Raw genomic sequence first — 20,253 nt, 5'->3', positions numbered from 1 at the left:
ATGGGGAATGACTGCTTTATGGGTAGAGTTTCCTTTCAGAGTGATGAAGTTAGTCTGTAGCTAGATAGTGGTCATGGTTGCAGACCATTGGGAATGTACTAAATGACACTGAATTGTACACTTCAAAATGGTAAAAATAATAAATTCCATGTTATATGTATTTTATTGTGATAAAAAAGGTGTTCATTCTCTCTCCCTTTCCCTGCTATTGTGGCATGTGCAATTGATTTTGTTCTTCGTCATATCTTCTCACAAGACCTTTAGGATCAAGTGATTCCTGGCCAAGAAACATAATCAGAATTACCTTATCCCTCGATGGGTTTGAATGAAAACTGGTGATAAAATCAGGTATAACTCCAAGAGGAGACAATAGGGAAGAACGAAGCTAGGTGTGTAAGGAATTGCACATGAGATCACACATGTATTTATGCTGTATCAAAGTCACTAGCATCTTAAACCATATCAAGCTGAAAACATCACCACTACCTGGACAGCTGGGCATGCTTAATTGGGAAAATGATTTTTCTGTTTGTTTCTGTGCTTCTGCACTAGAATGTTGTTTGTGGGACTTTTTTTTAAAGGTGTTAATATGGGGTACAGTATGGGTGACTGGTGGCCACAAAGCAGAGTGAATGCGAAGTGAGTAAACAGTGGGACCGGATGGGGAAATCTGGGGCACAGTGGGAGGGAATAGATTTGAATGATTGGTAGAGTAGGAAGGAATGGGAGCCAGGAGGGACAAAGGTGAGCTGGAATGGAGGGGCCTGGCAGTTTCAGACTTTATAGCTGAAAGAGTCCTGTTCTTCTGGAAAGCACTGATGGAGAAGAAATACCCCCACTCATTCGTGTTCCGGGAAGTGGAGAACCGCAAAGTTCCCAGTATTAGCTCGAGCTGCCGTAACAAAATACCACAGACTGAGGAGCTTAAAAACAGAATTTAGTTTCTCACAGTTTTGGAAGCTGGGAAGTCCAAGACCTAGGCACCAGCCGATTTGATTCCTGGAGAGAACTCTCTTTCAGACTTTCTGAGAGCCACCTTCTCAGTGTGTCCCCACATGACCTCTTTGTTGTGTGGCAGAGGTGTCTCTTCTAAGGACGTTAATCCCATCCAATCTGGGCCCCCCTGTATGATCTCATCTAACTTTAATTAACCTCCCAAAGGTCCCATCTCCAAATATCATCATTTTGGGGGCCAAGTCTTCAATGTATGTGTTTTGAAGGGGACACAATTCAGTCCATAGCAATTCCCAATGCCTTTGCATATTCCAAGGTAAGACCAGTCTCTGTCCTTCCTGACTCAAGGATGACTTTTTTTTTTTAATCTGCCTCATGTTAAAAAAAAAACAAACCAAACCATAGGTTCAAAATGGTGTCACTTAGACTGAATTCCCAAATATAGTCCCAAAGACATAATCTTTTTAAAATTATTTACATTTTGTTAACATACAGTGCGATATTGGTTTCTGGAGTAGAATTCAGTGATTCATCACTTACAACACCCAGGGTTTGTCACCCTCTTTAATACCCATCACCCATCTAGCCCATCCCCCACCCATCTCTCTCCATCAACCCTCAGTTTGTTCTCTATCATTAGGAGTCACAGTGGTTTCCCTCCCTCCTTATTTTTTTTCCTCCTTCCCCTTTGTTCATCTGTTTTCTTTCTTAAATTCCACATGTGAGGGAGATCATATGGTATTTGTCTTTTTCTGACTGACTTGTTTCACTTAGCGTAATATACTCTAGCTCCATCCATGCTGTTGCAAATGACAAGGTTTCATTCTTTTTGAGGATTGAGTAATAGTCCACCATATATATACATCTATCTGTCTATATCTATGTGTGTGTGTGCCACACACACACACACACACACACACACACACACACACATATATATATATTACACACACACATACATATACCACATCTTCTTTACCATTCATCAGTCGATGGACGTTTGGTCTCTTTCCATAGTTTGGCTTTTGTTGATAATGTTGCTATAAACATTGGGGTGCATTTATCCCTTTCAATCTGCATTTTTGCATCCCCCAAAGACATAATCTAATTGCAGTTCCAACCTCCTGAAGAAGTATAGTCTTAACCAGATAGCCAGGAATTTTTCAATCCACATCAATGAATCTGCCACTTGAGCCCTTTCCATACCACTCCCAAAAAAGACGAGGTAATCTGTAGGATAAGACATCTTGCTTTTATTGCACTACTGGGTATTTACCCTAAAGATACAAATGTAGTGATCCAAAGGGGCACGTGCACCTCAATGTTTATAGCAGCAATGTCCACAATAGCCAAACTGTGGAAAGAACCTAGATGTCTATCAACAGATGAATGGATAAAGAAGATGTGGTATATGGAATATTATGCAGCCATCAAAACCCGAAATTGCGCCATTTGCAACAACGTGGATGGAACTAGAGGATATTAGACTAAGTGAAATAAATCAATCAGAGAAAGGCAATTATCATATGATCTCACTGATATGAGGAATTTGAGAAACAGGACAGAGGATCATAGGGAAAGGGAGGGAAAAATGAAACAAGATGAAACTAGAGAGGGAGGCAAACCATAAGAGACTCTTAATCTCAGGAAACAAACTGAGGGTTACTGAAGGGGAGAGGGGTGGGAGGGAGAGGTGGCTGGGTGATGGACATTGGGCAGGGTATGTGCTATGGTGAGTGCTGTGAATTGTGTAAGACTGCTGAATCACAGACCTGTACCCCTGAAATAAATAATACATTATATGTTTAAAAAAAAAAGGCACCTTGCTTTTCCCCCTAGAGTGAGGCCTGGCATGAAACAATCCTTTTCTTTTGTTAATAACTTTCTTGCCCTCATCCTTCTGTACAAATGTGCCATTTTTTACAACTCCTTAGAGCACCTCTCTACTTGGTGGGGAGGGGCGGCTTCTGGCCGATTCATGAACCATTTAATAAAACCAATTAGATTTTCAAATTTACTTGGTTAAGTTTTGTTACTTAACACTCTATAAAACCCCAGGTCCCTTTCCTTGCCTTTGAGATGTTCCTCGTTAATGAGTTTTCCCCATTGTAATAGCCTGAAAAAAAAATCATCTCCTTAATTATCATGTACATTTTGCCTTTCACATGACTAAGTGATAGAGTGTGATTAATAGGGTAGAGTGTTTAAGGTCCAGAATCTGAGCACACTGTCCTGGTTGACCCTCCATAGGTTACTAAGGCCCAGAGGCCAGGGACCTGGGACTACAGGACTCGAACCCTGGCATCTCGACCCTCCCACAACTTTCTGGGAGCAGATGCCTAGAAGGGGGATGGAATGTGGGCTTGGCAGATCACTGTCAGGTTCGGATTCTTATTTAGTCTCTAACTGATGAAGTTCTAGAACCTAGGTGAGGTTCGGTGGTGTGAGGTCTGGAACCGATGACCAAGAAAGAATTCTTGAGACATGTTTGGTGCAAAATGGTGGTTTATTAAAGCACGGGGACAGGACCCGTGGGCAGAAAGAGCTGCTGCCCTGCTATCCTGAGGAGTGGCTGATTATATACACAGGAGTTGGGTAGGTGAGGACAAAGGGGGTGTTCAGAAGGGCTATCAGGGTAAAGAAGACTGTCAGGATATTGAAGCCTGGTTATTATCACGCCAAGGCCGTTTTCCCCTCTAATGGGGCACTAACATGAAGACAATTGGGAGTTTCCTGGTGGAATGTCACATTCCTCCTATCAAGTGTTCTTGTTCGTGAGATTTAGGTTTAGAAGAAATTTAACTTTATTTACATTTCCTTCTACCTCAGCCTCCTTCAGTTTTGTTTATGGAGGGGAGGGTGATGTTAGGGCTGGAGGAACTGAGTTATGTGTCTCTGGAAATTGGGCTATTGATAAGATAACTTCCTTGTTGTAAATTTCTAGGACATTTGTAAACCAAGGGAGACTCCTGCCTTGCAGGATTGTGATCTCTGCAAGTTAACTATTTGTTTTTCTTTTAGGGCAGTCAGAGGTGCCTGAAGAATGTCACACATATTACCGAGGGGAGTGGGTGGAGAGGGGGTGCAAGGTGCCAGCTTTTGCTTTGTTCTCAGCCAGCCTCCTGCTCCCTCATCATAACTAAGACCTCCCTGTCGTCCCAATCCTCCCAGGCTTCTGTCTCTGGCTCTCCTTGCACTTCTGTTTACCCTTGTCACTTTCTTCACCTGTCTCTTTCTGCGAGGACAGAATTTCCCCCATCTGCGCTAGTGGTATCTCCCAAAGAGGAAGGCTAGCTGAATCGTATCTATCAGAAGGACTGTACTCCCCCAGTTCTCCACGCCCCCATCTCCCCGGTATTACGTTCTTGCACCCCTACACTTTCTCTCTATTGCCCCAGTGGCAGAGGAAGGGATCATTCCCAGTTTGCTTCCCTTCTTCCCACTAATAGTTCCCGGGTTTATCTGTAATACTCCCGGTCTCCTCACTCCCACCTCGCCGTGGTATCTTCCCACGGAGGCGGTGGTCTCGTCCTCAGCCCTACGTTGGTACAGATCAGTTCCCATCACACCCGCAACCACGCGCAAAACTCTCCCATCACTAGCCTTTGCGTCTAGGGCCTCAGTCACGGCAAATTTTCAAAGTCCTCCCGAAACCTCATCTTTTCTGAACTTTCAGAGACACCTATCTCCGCTGTACGGAATTGGCACCTTCGAAAGATGTCTGCTCCCTGACAAACCGGTTTATCGGCGCGGCCATTTCCTTATCCCCCCCCCCCCCCCCCCCCCCCCCCCCCCCCGGCCCCGCGCTGCCTTCACGCCCGGCCGCCGCAGAAACAGGCACGCCCGGCACGGCCACTGGCTACTGGCCCTGACGGCTTCAGCGAGGGCCACTGCGCATGCGAGGGACAGAGCAGGACCCTGCCGACGGCTGGGTGAAGGACTGAGAGAGTGGTTGTCGGAGGAACTGGTGACTGATTTGGGGGAAACTCCAGGCAGAGCTCGCCAGAATCCAGGGGGAAACAGGAAGAGTAGGGGATGGAGGGCGGACGGTTCCCTCGGAGCGGCGGGGAGACAGCGCGGGTCTGCGGGCGGAGCGGCACGTGCGAGTGCGGGCTGTGTAAAGACGCGACGTCGCCGGGTGAGTACTTGGAGGGGGCCTCTGAGATGGGTCGTGAGAATCGCTGGGGGTATGCGATGGGGGGGGGGGCTCTAAGGTGAGTGATGGGGCCTGTGGAGTGGGGGTGTGGAGTGAGGAATGGGGTGTCAAGGGGGTGGGGTGTGTGGGGTGCGTCCTGGGGTCCGTGGGGTGAATAATGAGGGTATTTGGGGGTGATGTGGGGTGCCTAGAGTCAGTGATGGTTGAGGGTGAGTACTGGGAAGTCTGTGGATTCCGTGACAGAGCGGTGTTGTGGAACGATGGGGCTCTGTGGGGCAAACAGATGTCCTTTTCTGTTTTGTCTTGGCTACAGCAGGGTCATTTAACCAGCTGGCGTTTATGGATTGCTAGCCTGATGATGTGGTGAACTTTCCAGTTTTCCATGCTGTTACAACTCTTCTCTTTTCTTCTCTCCGCTCTCCAAAGCTTTGCTTTTCTAGGCCACTGCCCACTCTCCATAAGGCAGACATGACTAATTTCCGGGTAAGTTCTTATTTGCTCTCCCCTCCCTGACCCATGTTAAAACACTCAGAAGCAAAGAAGCAGTAATGCCTAGTGGTTAAGAGCCCAGACTCTTAATAGCTTTGTGAGCTTAAGCAGGTCTCTAACTTCTCTGTAGCTTAGTTTCCCCATTTGTAAAATGATGATGATGATACCTAAGCCTTTATGATTGCTAGTGAAGATCAATTGAGATAATATTAAGTGTTTAGGGGGCACGTGGGTGCCTCAGTTGGTTAAGTGTCTGCCTTCAGCTCAGGTCATGATCTCAAGATTCTAGGATCCAGCCCTGCCTTGAGCTTCCTGCTCAGTGGGGAATCTGCTTCTGTCTCTTCTCTCCCTCTGTGTGCGCGCTCTCTCTCAATTAAATAAATAAAATCTTTTTAAAAAGTTAAGTGTTGGGTGGGTGGTTGGGTGAGCCTGGTGGGGGGTATTATGGAGGGCACGTATTGCATGGAGCACTGGGTCTGTTGCATAAACAAAGAATGCTGGAACACTGAAAAGAAATAAAATGGAAAATTAAAAATTAAGTGTTTATAACAATGCCTGGCACACACATAATAAGGTTTATATATGGGGTTGGCATTATTTATACCATAAAATGAGCATGTATAAACACATGAAAAGTTAGGATTAGGGAAATAGAGCAATATCAAAGCAAGGTTGATATGTATACATGTAGATCATAGGATCTTACATAATTACATTGAGCTACAGTTCTTTTTCTGAGCTTCTTGGAAGCTGTGACATATAGGGGAGAAGCACTCATTTTATTTATCTTACCTATAGAGAGAAAGTAAGCCATTCCCTCAGAAGCAAAGATTTCCTGATGTTGAGGTTTCAAAATAATTCTCTAGTGGGTTAGCCATATCCTCATCACCAATCTTGTGATAATCACAGGGAGACGATTGCTCTGCATGTGACTTAAAATATATCTTCATACCAGCCAAAGGTGTCCTGTTGGGACAGAACTAAAGGGATGTGACACTTCAGGAAACCAGAGCCATGTCAGTACAAGCAGCTGTCATGTTCAGGTTCAATACAGGGATAAAACCTTAAGGGTCAAGAAATAACCAGTAAATGGGGGCATCCAAGTGGCTCAGTTGGTTAAGCATCTGCCTTCAGCTCGGGTTGTGATCCCGGGGGTCCCGGGATTGAGCCCTGCATCGGGATCCCTGCTCAGTGGGGAGTCTGCTTCTCCCTCTCCCACTGCTTGTGTTCCCTCTCTCACTGTCTCTCTCTTTCCTTGCCAAATAAATAAATAAATAAAATCTTAAAAAAAGAAAGAAGCAGTAAACCCCATACCCTCCAAATTATTTTCCAGTATTTCTTTAAATTGAAGTATAATTTAACATACAATGTTATATTAGTTTCAGGCATACAACATATTGATTTGATAATTCTCTACCTTACGGAGTGCTCACCGGAAATAAGCGTAGTCACCATTTGTCCCCCGACGACATTATCACGGTATTATGGACGATATTCCCTATGCTGTACTTTTCTCTCCTGGACTTATTTATAACAGGCTGTTTGTACATCTCAATCTCCTTTCTCTATTTCACCCATCCTCCCACCCACCTCCCCCCAATACTTTGTTTTTTTTCTCATCTGGGATTTCGGCAAAGCTGGAGCAATCCAAAGATCTGACTTTTTCCTTTTCAGGCTGAGAATTCATGATGTCCCTGACTGTATTCGGTTCTTTCCCTTTTGCCCTTTGCATGTATGTACGTACGTATGTATGTATGTATTATTTATTTAATTCATTTGAGGGAGCAGGAGTGCACAAGTGGGGGGAAGGGCAGAGGGAGAGGGAGAAGCCGATTCCCACTGAGCAGGGATCCTGATGCGGAGCTCGGTCCAGAACCCCGGGGTCATGACCCGAGCCAAAGGCAGGTGCTTAACCGACTGAGCCACCAAGGCACCCCTCCCTTTTGCCCTTTATAAAAATGTCTATTTCGTTTTGTCATTTTTCCCCCTCTCACTACAAAAGAAGTGGTACCAAAAAACTCAGACTCTTAGGAATGTAGTCTAAAAAGAGAAAATATCTCTAGGTGTCATATCATCACTCATTCCAGATAACCAATTCTGTGGTAAATTTATTTTCCATCGACACCCCTCTCTGTCCCTTCTTCTTTATATTTACATACACATAAAAGCAGATTGTTGCTGTTGACCTTCCTTTGCTAAAATTTGCTCATAATATACTAACTGTTTTGCAACTCCCTGTTTTCTCTTTACATGGTAATATTGATGAAGGTAGTAGGAGTAATGATAACGATAATACAGAGGATAAGGAGGAGGATGGTATTAGTGGCAGAAACAGGAGCTAACATAGAAAGAGCCTGCACTGTACCGGGCACTCTACAAAGTATTTTATTTTTTAAAAAGATTTTATTTGGGGCGCCTGAGTGGCTCAGTGGGTTAAGCTGCTGCCTTCGGCTCAGGTCATGATCTCAGGGTCCTGGGATCGAGTCCCGCATCGGGCTTTCTGCTCAGCAGGGAGCCCGCTTCCCTCCCTCTCTCTCTGCCTGCCTCTCTGTCTACTTGTGATCTCTCTCTGTCAAATAAATAAATAAAATCTTTAAAAAAAATAAAATAAAAAGATTTTATTTATTTATCGAGAGAGAGAGAGAAAGAGAGTGAGCGAGCGCATGGGCACACAAGCAGGTGGAGGGGCAGAGGGAGAGGGAGAAGCAGGCTTCCTGCTGAGCAGGGAGCCCAGCACAGGGTCTTGATCCCAGGACCCTGAGATCTGACCTGAGTCGAAGGCAGATGCTTAACTGACTGAGTCACCCAGGCACCATTGTTTTATTTTTTTCATCATGAGAAGCAAACTCCATAATCTCCATCCCCTACTGCCCCCATTCTCCCACTTCTCTCCCTTCTGGTGACCGTTAGTTTGTTCTCTATTCTTAAGACTCTGTTTCTTGGTTTGGCTCTCTCTCTTTTTTTCCTTTGTTTGTTTTGTTTCTTAAATTCCACCTATGAATGAGATCACATAGTATTTGTTTTTCTCTGACTGCCTTACTTCATTTAGCCTAATACTCCAGCTCTATGAATGAAAATACCCTTTCTAATCCTTTTGTCATGTTTTTAGTCCTTGCCATTTGATAGTTAAAATATTTCTTTTGTTTGTGTTTATGTAGTTGGCAATGAGGTTGAGTGTCTTTTCATATTCTTTCCTTTGTTGGTGAATTGTTCTTTTACATACATGGCAAAAGAACCCTTACAAAAGAACCCTTTTTCATGTGGGTTCTTTTTTTTTTTTTAAGAGTTTTTTTTAAGTAATCTCTACACCAAAGGTGAGACTTGAACTCACAACCCTGAGATCAACCATCATGCTCTACCGACTGAGCCAGCCAGGTGTCCCTTTCCTACAGGTTCTTAAATCTTTTGTTGTTGTTGTTCTTATTATCTTTGTCTTATTTTTTATGGAAATATTTTATTTATTTATTTATATGATGCAGAGAGAGAGAGAGAGGGAGAGACAGCAAGAGAAGGAACACAAGCAGCGGGGAGAGGCAGAGGGAGAAGCAGACTTCCCGCTGAGCAAGAAGCCTGATGTGGGACTTGATCCCAGGACCCTGGGATCATGATCTGAGCCGAAGGCAGACGCTTAACAACTGAGCCACCCAGGCACACCTTTTTATGGAAATATTATGGGAATATTACTTAGATAAGAATTTGGGGGTTGACATTTTGTTGAAGCATAGCATACAGAGAAAAGTTTATAATTTGTGTACTTTCATGAACTACAAATTGGAAACACCTGGGTAACCAGTACCTGAATCAAGAAACAGGAAGTGCGAGGTCACCCAGAAGCCTCCTTCACGCCCCTTCCAATCACCATCCCCTGACTCCGGGATAACAGCTGATTTCTCTAAGCATAGATTATTTTGCCTGTTCTTGAATGTCACATAGGTGGAATCATACATTATTCTTTTATGTCTGGCTTCTTTTTTTTTTTTTAAAGATTTTATTTATTTATTTGACAGACAGAGATCACAAGTAGGTAGAGAGGCAGGCAGAGAGAGAGGGAGAAGCAGGCTCCCCGCTGAGCAGAGAGCCCAATTCGGGACTTGATCCCAGGACCCTGGGATCGTGACCTGAACTGAAGGCAGAGGCTTTAACCCACTGAGCCACCCAGGCACCCTTATGTCTGGCTTCTTTCAGTTATAATGTTTTTGAGATTCATCCTTGTCGTTTTGTGTATCATTAGTTTTTCCCGTTACTGTGTACTGTTTTATTGTATAAATACATCACCGTTGTTTATCCATTCTACGGCTGGTGGATGTCCCCATTTTGGCTATTTCAAATAATGCTTCCATGGATATTCTCGTACATGTCTTGATGTGTGTGCATTTCCATTGGATACATATGTAGGAGTGGGATTGCTGCGTCCTCGGTTAGGTGTACACTCAGCATTAATAGATTCAGCTAAAATGTTTTCCAAGGTGGCTGTACTCTTTTATGGTTTACTCTCACCAATAATATGTGAGAGTTCCAGTTGCTCCATACCCTTGCCAACTTTTGGGTCTTTGGTCTTAATTTTAGCTACTCTGTTGGTATATAGTTATAGCTCATTGTGGTTTAAATTTGTATTTCCCTGGTGACTGAAGATGTCGAGCACCCTTTTTAAATAAAATTATTTTATTTATTTATAAGAGAGAAAGAGAGAGAGAGAGAGAGAGAACACAAGCAGGGAGAATGGCAGGTAGAGGGGGAGGCAGGCTCCCCACTGAGCAAGGAGCCCAATGTGGGGCTTGATCCCCCAGGACCCTGAGATCATGACCTGAACTGAAGACAGACACTTAACTGACTGAACTGCCCAGGCGCCCCTTGGGCACCCTTTCATATGTTTACTAGTCAGTTGGATATCATCTTTTGTGAAGTATCTATTCACATCTTTTTCTAGTTTTTCTATGAGATTGCCTATATTTATCATGATTTGTAGGAGTTCTTTATGGTTTCCATAGTATAAAAGTCCTTTGCTAGAGATAGCTATTGCAAATATCTCAGAGAAAACTTTTTGGAAATTATTAAACAATAGCCTCTCTCTAAAGAATATTCCATTCATCTTAAAATATATAAAATATAAAATATATCACCATTTATCTTAAAATATATCATCATTGAACAGATCGAGTAGGAGGATGCGATGACGGAGATCGGTGTCATTTGAGGATGTAGCTGTGGACCTCACCCAGGAGGAGTGGAATCATCTGGAATCTTCTCAGAGGATACTTTACAGAGCTGTGATGCTAGAGAGCTATAGCCATTTGGTCTCTGTGGGTGAGCATGGGTTTCCTGAGTAACTCACAGTGTACCAAATAGGATCACTTTCGACCTCTGAAGTGTTTCAATACTTTGACCTCAAGTTCTAGGGATTCAAGATTCCTGATCCCTTTTAGGGGTACAAACACCGTTTAGGTGTTTGTATTTTCATCTCTTGTGTGAAATTTATACTTACTAAGATATACCTTCCTAATCGCCTTGAGGCCATGAAACCCACACAGATGTGCCTAAGTCATCTATCATTTCCATTACAGGGTGTCCTGTTACCAAACCAGATGTGATCACCTGTTTGGAGAAGAGAGGACTTCAGATCATAGAGAAATTCCAAGTTTGAGTTATACAGGTAAATAAGAAACGGACAGATGGAGATGATGAGTAAGACCCCAGTGGGTGAGTGAGGGCTGGATGTCCTTAGAAACTGAGAAATGTCTTCCTCAAGGATATACCTTTCTTTTTTCTTTTTTCGCTAACTCCAAATTGTTACTCTTGTGAGTTGCCGTCTCATGGTAATCTTGGAATGGAGTGGTGAGGAACTAGACTGTGATCTGCCTTGTCCTTCTGCTTATTCTCTTGGTCATGTCAGTTGTTTTTAGCCTTCCTTCTTTTTTTTAAGAGCGAGAGAGAGCAAGCGCACATGCACAGGTGCACATATGCACAGGTGTGCACATGAGCAGGTCAGAACAGAGGGAGAGGGAGGGAATCCCAGGTAGGCTCCATGCTCAGTGTGGAGCCGGACATGGGGCTTGATCTCATGAACCTGAGATCATGACCTGAGTTGAAACCAAGAGTCCATCGCCCAACCGATTGAGCCACCTACATGTCCCATTTTCAGCCTTCCTGGAAGGCTCTTCTGTTTGAGTTCCCTTCCTCCAAATCCTGGATCTACTACCTTTCAACAATCCCTTTTCCCTACTCATGGCTTTCTAAACCTATTTTCACCTTCTCTCTTCCATTTTAAGGTATTTTTCTTAATCAAAGTCACTTGTATTTTTTTAAAAGATTTTGTTTATTTGACAGACAGAGATCACAAGTAGGCAGAGAGGCAGGCAGAGGGAGAGGAGGAAGCAGGCTCCCCGCTGAGCAGAGAGCCCAACATAGGGCTCGATCCCAGGACCCTGGGACCATGACCCAAGCCGAAGGCAGAGGCTTTAACCCACTGAGCCACCCAGGCACCCCAGATTCACTTGTATTTATCATTACTTTCTTGTTCCAATTTCTTTTAGAGCAATTTGTGATTTCTTTCCCTCAAGCTAGGAATATAAGAGACATATAATTTGAATTTCTTTCTGACTGGTATCTAGACCTAAAAGAAAATAAGTCAACCTTTCAGAGGTCTGCTTCTAACAAAAGGTAGATTCACAGGGAATGCTTTCTTCTTCTTCTTCTTTCTAGAAGTCTGGCAAGTTGACCAGCTGGAGAGGCACCAGAAAAACCAAAATAGACACCGGAGGCAAACTACGTCCATTAGAGAGAAAGATGTGACTAAGGAGTAAGGTCGTGAAAGAATAGATTTGTAAATCCACTTCCTCAAAGGACATGGGTGGTTTCTGCATTACACATACCCTATATACAGGACTCCTATGGAATAAGTTTTTTTTTAAGATTTTTTTTATTTAGGGACGTCTGGGTGGCTCAGTCAGTTAAGTGTCTGCCTAGGGTTTGGGTCATGATCCCAAGGTCCTGGGATCGAGTCCTACATCAGGTTCCTTGCTCAGCAGGGAGCCTGCTTCTCCCTTTGCCTGCCACTCCCCCTGCTTGTGCTCTCTCTCTCTGTCAAATAAATAAATAATCTTTTTTCAAGGATTTTTTTAAGGCTTTTAAGCTACCTGATAAGATTTTAGGAGATCTACTTTTTACTTAAGTTCAGCAGAGTTCATTTTTGCTGCTTTTGATGAATATAGAAATCAGTACCCAGAGTGATGGCACTCTTTATGGATCTCCAGGGAAGTGTGAGATTGGGCCCTCCAGGCTGGCTGGGGCTGAAGGCAGGAGAAATCAAAATGGCATTAAGGAGGGGGGCTCGGTCATTCTCCCACTGGTGGATATCTGCTTTAATGATCATCTGTGCTTACCCTGGATGAAGTAAACACTGAAAACAAGACTCTGGGTAGGTGAATATCCACCCATAATCAAAAAGTACAAAAGGCATGAGGGACTGCTTCCTCACAGGTGTGGTTGCTTCAGATGGGGCCAGTAAAGAGAGTGGCAAGTTTAAATTCCTAAATTCTCTGCCCAAGACACAGATCCAAATCCAGTCATTCTGTAAAAAAAGAAATTACTACCCTGCGCATCCATTGAATTCCTGGCCTAGATTCCCACCCTGTCATTCAAAATTTACCATTACTTATGAAAGAGGGAGTGCGGGGCCAACTGTTAGAATAGGGAGATATGGGAGGGTGTGGGAGAATGTGAACACTTTAATTCCCACTGAGTTTCCTGTGTAAGCTGAAATCAATCTTATTTTCCATGGAGAGACTGTATCTACCTTAATTAAAGACTCTGTAGTGACTGCTTTTTAAGGAAAGCGAATTTTCATAGCTCCTCATCCCACCCTTCCATCTCCAGACCGATAACTGCCTTGTGACACTCTAGGTGCTTTCCAAACATTCATTCATTTAATTCTCCCAACAATCCCATGAAGTAGGTACTACCGTTATCACCCTCATTTTGCCAATGAGGAAGCAGAGGCACAGAGAAGTTAAATGCCTTGCCCGATGCAACATAGCTCCTGAGTGGTAGAGATGGTATTTGAACCCAGGAGAAGCTATGCTCTTACCTTCACCCCAAGCAATATGGTGTCCCTGATGAGAGCTTTGAATGTATGTGGGCAGTGATTAAATGGGGGGGGTACCTCCAAGCATTGGGAAAATGAAGAGAGTTAGGCATCAGAGGACGCTTGTCTAGTTTATAGATACCATTCTTTATTAAAACCACAGAAGAAAGAAAAGAAAGGAAAAGAAAATCTCTTCTTCTGGGAAACCGAGTCACGAATGATTAACCTTCTTTGCGTCAGGTTTCACATGCATATTGCATCCCTTGAGCCATTCAGATAAATCATGGCCAGAACAGTGCCGGGTCCATGAATCCCTGGGAAATGAAGGGAGAGGAGGAGGGTGAAGTGGACAGGCTGATAGGGTGGCAGTGGCATTATCCCAGCTGCCCAGGATCCAAGCCACCCCTATGAACTTACCAAGCAGCCATACCATCCTGTGAGGACACCACCTGCCTGGCACACAAGATATCATCTAGAATATGGCGGTTGAGCAGGTCTAGGTGGGGAGGGGAGAGAGGGACATAGTGATCTGGTGCACTGGGGACAGGGTGACAGTGTATGGTGGGCCCAGGGGTTCTGGATTCCTTGGAGCCTGAATAATTTCAACCACTACGTCGACTGATTCTAGATGACCTTGATTCACTTGTCAGCTGGTTAGGAGTGACCTCAACTGCCATGTTGGCTGGTTCTATAGAACCTTAACTCACACTGAGAGATCCTGGGTGATCTTGACTGTCATCCTGCCTGGTTATGAATATCCTCAGCCTTCATACTGCCTGGTCCTAACAACCTCAAACTCTGTGTTAGCCGGTTCTGGATGACCTCAACTGTAATTTTGTGTGATTATGGATGATCTCAACTGCAAAGGCAGCTGGTCTGACATCATCTTAACCCCCGTGCTGGCTGGTAGGGAAGCTACTCAGCTGCAAGGCTGGTCAGTCTTGGTGACTTCAAACACTATGTTGTCAGGTCTTGGATAACCTCAGCTGCCACTTTGGTTACAAATGGCCTCAGTCTCCATGCTGGCTAGTTCCATTCAACCTCAGTCATCATGGTGCTTGGTTCTAGGTGATCCCAGCTGCTCAACCAGGGTGACCTTCACTGCCATTCTGACTGGTTAGTGATCTCCACTACAATGCTGACCAGTCCTGGACAACCTCAGTTGACATTTTGACTCATTATAAATAACTCCACCCTCCATGTTGACCATTCCAGGACTGCAACTTCCATTATAGCTGGTCCTGGACTACCTCAGCTTCTATGTTAGCTCAAAGTGAACAACCTTAGCCTTTATTTTAGTTAATCTTGAGAAACCTTACTATTCATGTTACCCTGTCCTCGACAGCTTCAACCTCTGTGGTGGCTAGTTCTGGACAACCTCATCCTTCAAGCTGGCCAGTCCTGGGTAACCTCTTCTGTTTCTGTAGCAGGACTTGGACAGCCTCAACCTCCATTTGGCCTGGCCCCCAATGACCTCAGTCCCCATTTTGGTCTGTCTTGGACAACCCAAGTCCCATTTTGGCCAGCCCCGAACAACGACCACTATTACATTTTGTCCTCAATACCACCACACTCTTATCTGGAAAGCTCTCTTCTTTCTGCACAGATATTCCTTATTTCTGTTCCTATAGCCAGATGTGCATTTCTTCCCTCAGGGCCTGAACAGCCTCAACCCCAAATCAGGACAACCTCCCCCTTCCATTCCACATGGAGCTAAGTTTCCTGTTTTCTGAGTCCCTGAAACCTTCGGCCTCCATTCTCGGGGAGGTATAGGACTTCTGAGTGCTCCTGACCTGGACAAAATCTCCATGTAGTCGGTAAGGATACAGGAGGTGGTGTCTCTGACAGCCCAGGCAACTGTACTCCTTTCCCTATAATTTTTCTGCTTTTGTTACTGGAGAGTATGGCTCAGGCAACCTTGCCCTCTATGTGTTGGGCAGTGGGGCTGGGCAAGGCTTCAGGGTGTCCCCAGTGCTGCCTCACCTTGACACTCTATGTGACAGAGGTTCTGGGTGCGTGTAAGGCCGTTGTTGCACCACCAGGCAGAGTTCAGCTGGAAAATGCCGTACTCGCTGCTGCCGTCAGGATTGTGGTCCACGAAGGAGGTGTCAAAGCCACTCTCATAGTGTGCCATGCACAGCCCTGGGGCAGGGAGGGGGTAGATAGGAGGTAAGCATGAGTCCTAGGACTGGCTGGTGGTAGGAGAGGGGGAGGGTACGGGGATGGTTGTCATCTCGGTTGTGGGGGGGGTGATCTTGGTTTGCTGGTGGTGTAGATGTTGGTGATTCTGGTGAGATACGAGGGATGGCAAGGGGTGTTGCCCTGTGATGACTCAGGGTAGTGACGGTGTTGATGGCAGAGGTGAGGGTGACGGTTGTGAAGGCAATGATGGTAAGGACATTAGAGCAAGTCAGGGGGTGGCCGAGAGGATCATACCCTAGCCTAGGGAGGTGATAAATGAGAAGGAGGGGCCTGGGTCTGAGTGTGGTGGGTAGCTCGGGGTGTGGGTGGGACTTGGGGCACTGGAATCTCACAGTCTCCAATGCTGTAGCCCCTGAAGCCATTGAGGCCTGCCTTCTCCAGCTTCACTGCCAGTTCACAGCGTTCATAGATCTTCGCATCCACGGTAGCGACCATCAGTGTGGCCAGAGTCACCATCACAGTGACGCAGGTCTGCATGATAACACCCATAGGCCCTCCTATCCAACTCTTTGCTCTAGACTCAGATGCTGCCCTGTTCAGAACTAGGGGCATTCTGGAACTCCGGGCCCTGTGAGCAAACACCATGTAGTAGATTCTGGAACACAGAAGCCAGAGGACTGGACACCCTCACTGTCTTTCCCAGTGCCATCTCTGTTAGAGACGGACACACAAGGGAAAAAAAGATACTGACCTGTACATAAAGATGGGAGGGGGCAAAACCAGGGAGAAACCCTGAGATGTCAGAAAGAGATTCAGGAAGAAAGGAGCTGGAGACACAGAGATAGGACTCAGGCCCTGGGCCTCACGCTCAGCCCACATTCCCGCACTTTCCTTAACATGGTGCCACTGCCCTGTTTTTAATCTTGCTCTACCACTTGGTTCCCTCCATTTCCACTCATTCTGCCCCTCATCGCCTCCATTCCCCTCACTCTGCTCAGCAGTCAGCTCGGTTCACCACACTGCCTCCTACCACCTCGGTTTCTCATGCTCTGCACAATATGGCCACCATGCCCTCGCCTTCCGCCCTTGTTACCTCCATTTACCCATTCTTGGCACCTGTTCACTTCACTTACTATGCCCTAATTTCCTGGGATCTGGCCACGTTTGCCCCATTCGATCACACTGTGCCCTCCACTACATATTATACACGACACGTGACGGAGATGTGCCCTTAACTGCTGTTCTGCCTCCATTCTTGTTCCAGCTTTCATTCCCACCCCCCAACCCTGCACCGTTCACTTACACTGCCTCTTGTCCACTACCCTTCCTGCACGCTGGGCCTCCTATGGCCACAGTTCCTTAACCCTCTCCTCACATGGCCCCAGTTCTCTCATGTCGTATTACTTCACCTCCGCTCACTCTCAGACTCTCATTTTCCACGTTCCCCTCTGCTCCTTGACACCGCACGAAGCGGCTCCCATTCATGCTCATGTAGCCCACCCTTCCACTTGGTTCCTGGGCTCTGGGCCTCATTCTCTCCCTCATTCACTCTCTTGCTGCCCCTTCTTCACCTTTGTTCTCTCCAACACCGCTCCCACATTTACCCCCATTCCCTGACACTAGCTCAGGTTACCCACAGATTCTCCTTCTACGCTTGCTCAGCCCCATTCCTCACTTTCTCTTTGTTGACTCCGTTAACTCTGCCTCTTGTTCTTCGAAACAATCTCACTCATAGAAATTTCCAGTGTAACCCCTGTTCCTCCTGGAACCACTCCCATTCTGCACCTGATCTCATGTCTAGTTGTTTTCATTCTGCCCCATAGTACCTTCATCCAATCACACTCTGCCCTGAATTCACCACTTTTTGCTAACACTGGTCCCCATGTTTCCCCAGTTTATTCACTTGGGGCCATGTGACCTGTGACCTTTGTCTTTCCCTTTGGCTCACAGTCCCCACAGTGACTTGCCGTCTTCTTTTTGCTTCTATTCCCTCTTACTCTGCCCAGCATTAGCTCCATTCATGCACATGCGGCATCTCCTTCACCTGGTTGATGGATGCTGGGATCTCTGGACATTCCTGGAGCCCCGCATCACCCCTGTCTGGTCCCAGTCTGCCCCTCATTCACTCTAGCCACTCCCCTTCTCCCTCAGAGTGTCGCCACTCGAACTCAACCTGATTCACACATTCACGTTCTACCATGTATATGGCTTCAGTCCCTCTTCTTCTGTCCCTTGTGCTCCCCATTCTTCCCTCTATGCCCCACATTACCTCCATTCCCTCCCACGTTCCACCTAAATTCACCTCTCTCACCCTTAACATGCCCCATAAACCATCATTTATTCACACTCTGGTCCTCTGTGCTCAAAACAATTTGCACTCTCCTGCTTTATCAACTCCATACACATTCACCGTGTGAATTGCTCCATTCACTCAGTCTGCTCCTACTTTCACTTTTGGTCACTTTAGCCCAATCCTCAATTTCCTATCACTTACTCAGTCTCATCCATAATCTTGATTAATTCAAGATCAAATGCACAGGCATTCCCTCATGTGGCTCCACACTACCCACTTTCATTCCACTCTACTCTTGCACCTCCCTCCCATCCCCCTCTGTCTCTCCTTGCCACCATTCACTCCCAATCTGCCCTTCATTCACCATTATTTACCCCTGCCCCCAGCCAGTCCCATATGTCTCCCATTGAGTGACACTCACATTGGCCAAGACAGAACAGTCTGACAGGATTCATGTACCAGTGATGGCATGTACTACAAACACCAGTGGCTTCAAAAGAATGGAAGGGGGTTCCTCCCTTGGAAGCAGGTAGTTCAGGGCTAGCATGCCAGCTTCAAGGTCACCAGAGAACTGGCTTGTGAGCTGTTGCTCTGACAAACTCACCCACTACCTTATGGTCCCAAGTCACTGCTTGTAATTGGCCACGCTTCTATAGTTTTGATGAAATATATCTTATATTGTAAAGTAAGCTCTACACCCAATGTGGGGCTTAAGCTCATGACCCTAAGATCAAGAGTCACCTGCTCTACCAACTGGGCCAGCCACATACCCCCTGATGAAATGTATCTTAAGAGCAATCGTGGTGACCACTCACTGGTGAGGTGGGGGAACTGTGGGTGGGAGTGTCACACTGTACAAACTCTGTGGTGGGACCAGCTGCTGTCAGCTTCCCACACCCCTTCAGCTAGCTACCTGCTGCTTAGACCACTGTGTGAGGAGGTCGCTCCAGCAGGGACTGTTGGCAGAGGATGCCCAGCACAGAGTGAGAGTCCAGCTCCTCAGCACAGAAAAGCTGGCCTCACATAGGTTGTCAATGTGCCTTGTGAACCCTGGGACGGTTCTTGAGGGGTGGCTCAGGGACATTTCTGGAGTTGGCAATCTCTGTACCCTAATACCTCCCAATCCTAAAGGATTCTTTCTATACACAGGTGTGTGTGTACAAGGTGGTGGGGGGATGATGTTTGTAAGATGGAAGAGGCCAGGCTGGGATGGACCCTACAGTCTGGCCCTTCCTATTTCCCACTGACATATTTTGTACCCAAGAAGTACTGATCCTTCGGGGAGCAAGAGATAGGAGCTAGTCTTCTGTTTTTTCTCCTTGCTTTGGCTGCCAAGAAGCTCCAACTAGATTTCTGGAAAAAAAAAAATCCTTGTCTAGTTTTAATGGTTCTGGGATGAGGACCTGCAGATTCTTTCCGGAAGTTCTGTGGGATAGCGAATAAACAAAAGAATATTATTGGGTAGAAGTTAAGGATCCAACCTTGGAAAACTGTGTGACCATGCGCACGTTACTTAGTCTCTCTGGGACTCAGTTTCCTCCTCTGACAAGTAGAGGCCATGGGACTGTTCACAGATAGTGGGGACTGAGTGAGGCAGGTCATACCATGTGCTTCACACGGTGTGTGGCACACAGGAGATACTGAGCTAGATCTGAGCCCCCATTATCACTTGCTGGGCCTGGTGGCAGAAGCCACAGTTTTTCCTGCTTTCGCCCTTGCCCTCTGTTGTCTGTTCTTCAAAGCAGCCTGCAGGTTATCTTTGAATTTTTTCCTTTTGATTAACAAAAGCTTAATATATATAGATGCCTGATTTTATTTAAATAATAATACAAAACATGTAGCACTTGCTGTGTGCCAAGAATTGTTCTAAATCTTTACAATTACCAGTTCGTTTGTCATCGTCCCCCTTTTACAGATGAGGAAACAGCACAGAGAAGAGTTCTGCCCTAGTTACAAAGCTGGTGAATGGGGGTTTATAACCAGGCTGTCTCCATCAGTTTTGTTTGAGAACAATTTCTTCCTTGCTGTGTTCCCAATGTCTGGAATACTGTCTGTCATACAGGAGAAGCTCATGTTCTAGTGGTGCACGACTCGCAATAAACAAGAATTCGAGATTGCTTCTGATGGGTCTTTAAAAAA

At 45.7% G+C, this 20,253-nt stretch overlaps 2 protein-coding genes across 3 annotated transcripts in view; one reads left to right on the top strand and one right to left on the bottom strand.

Moving 5' to 3' along the window:
• The first annotated feature begins 4,891 nt into the window (after nucleotides 1-4,891).
• The window catches only part of LOC111150579 (zinc finger protein 182), a 49,885-nt gene continuing 34,523 nt past the window's right edge, over nucleotides 4,892-20,253 (top strand). For both annotated transcript variants that reach the window (XM_022508078.1, XM_022508077.1), the window contains exons 1-5: nucleotides 4,892-5,092; nucleotides 5,537-5,593; nucleotides 10,752-10,903; nucleotides 11,161-11,249; nucleotides 15,335-15,496. The gene's annotated coding sequence lies outside the window, so the exon portion shown is untranslated. The remainder of the gene's footprint in view (nucleotides 5,093-5,536; nucleotides 5,594-10,751; nucleotides 10,904-11,160; nucleotides 11,250-15,334; nucleotides 15,497-20,253) is intronic.
• LOC111150591 (sperm acrosome-associated protein 5-like) lies at nucleotides 12,738-20,104 on the bottom strand. The gene is made up of 4 exons (XM_022508099.1): nucleotides 16,214-20,104; nucleotides 15,663-15,821; nucleotides 14,097-14,175; nucleotides 12,738-13,993 (listed from the first exon to the last, which is right to left on the bottom strand). Exons 1-4 carry the CDS (start codon nucleotides 16,464-16,466, stop codon nucleotides 13,891-13,893), a joined length of 594 nt encoding a protein of 197 aa, XP_022363807.1. The 5' UTR covers nucleotides 16,467-20,104; the 3' UTR covers nucleotides 12,738-13,890.

Source organism: Enhydra lutris, unplaced genomic scaffold, assembly GCF_002288905.1.
Source record: "Enhydra lutris kenyoni isolate GAN:26980312 unplaced genomic scaffold, ASM228890v2 scaffoldscaffold23, whole genome shotgun sequence".
Taxonomy (NCBI): Eukaryota; Metazoa; Chordata; class Mammalia; order Carnivora; family Mustelidae; genus Enhydra; species Enhydra lutris.
Note: the sequence above shows the minus strand (reverse complement) of the source record. Positions and strands in the feature narration are given on the sequence as shown.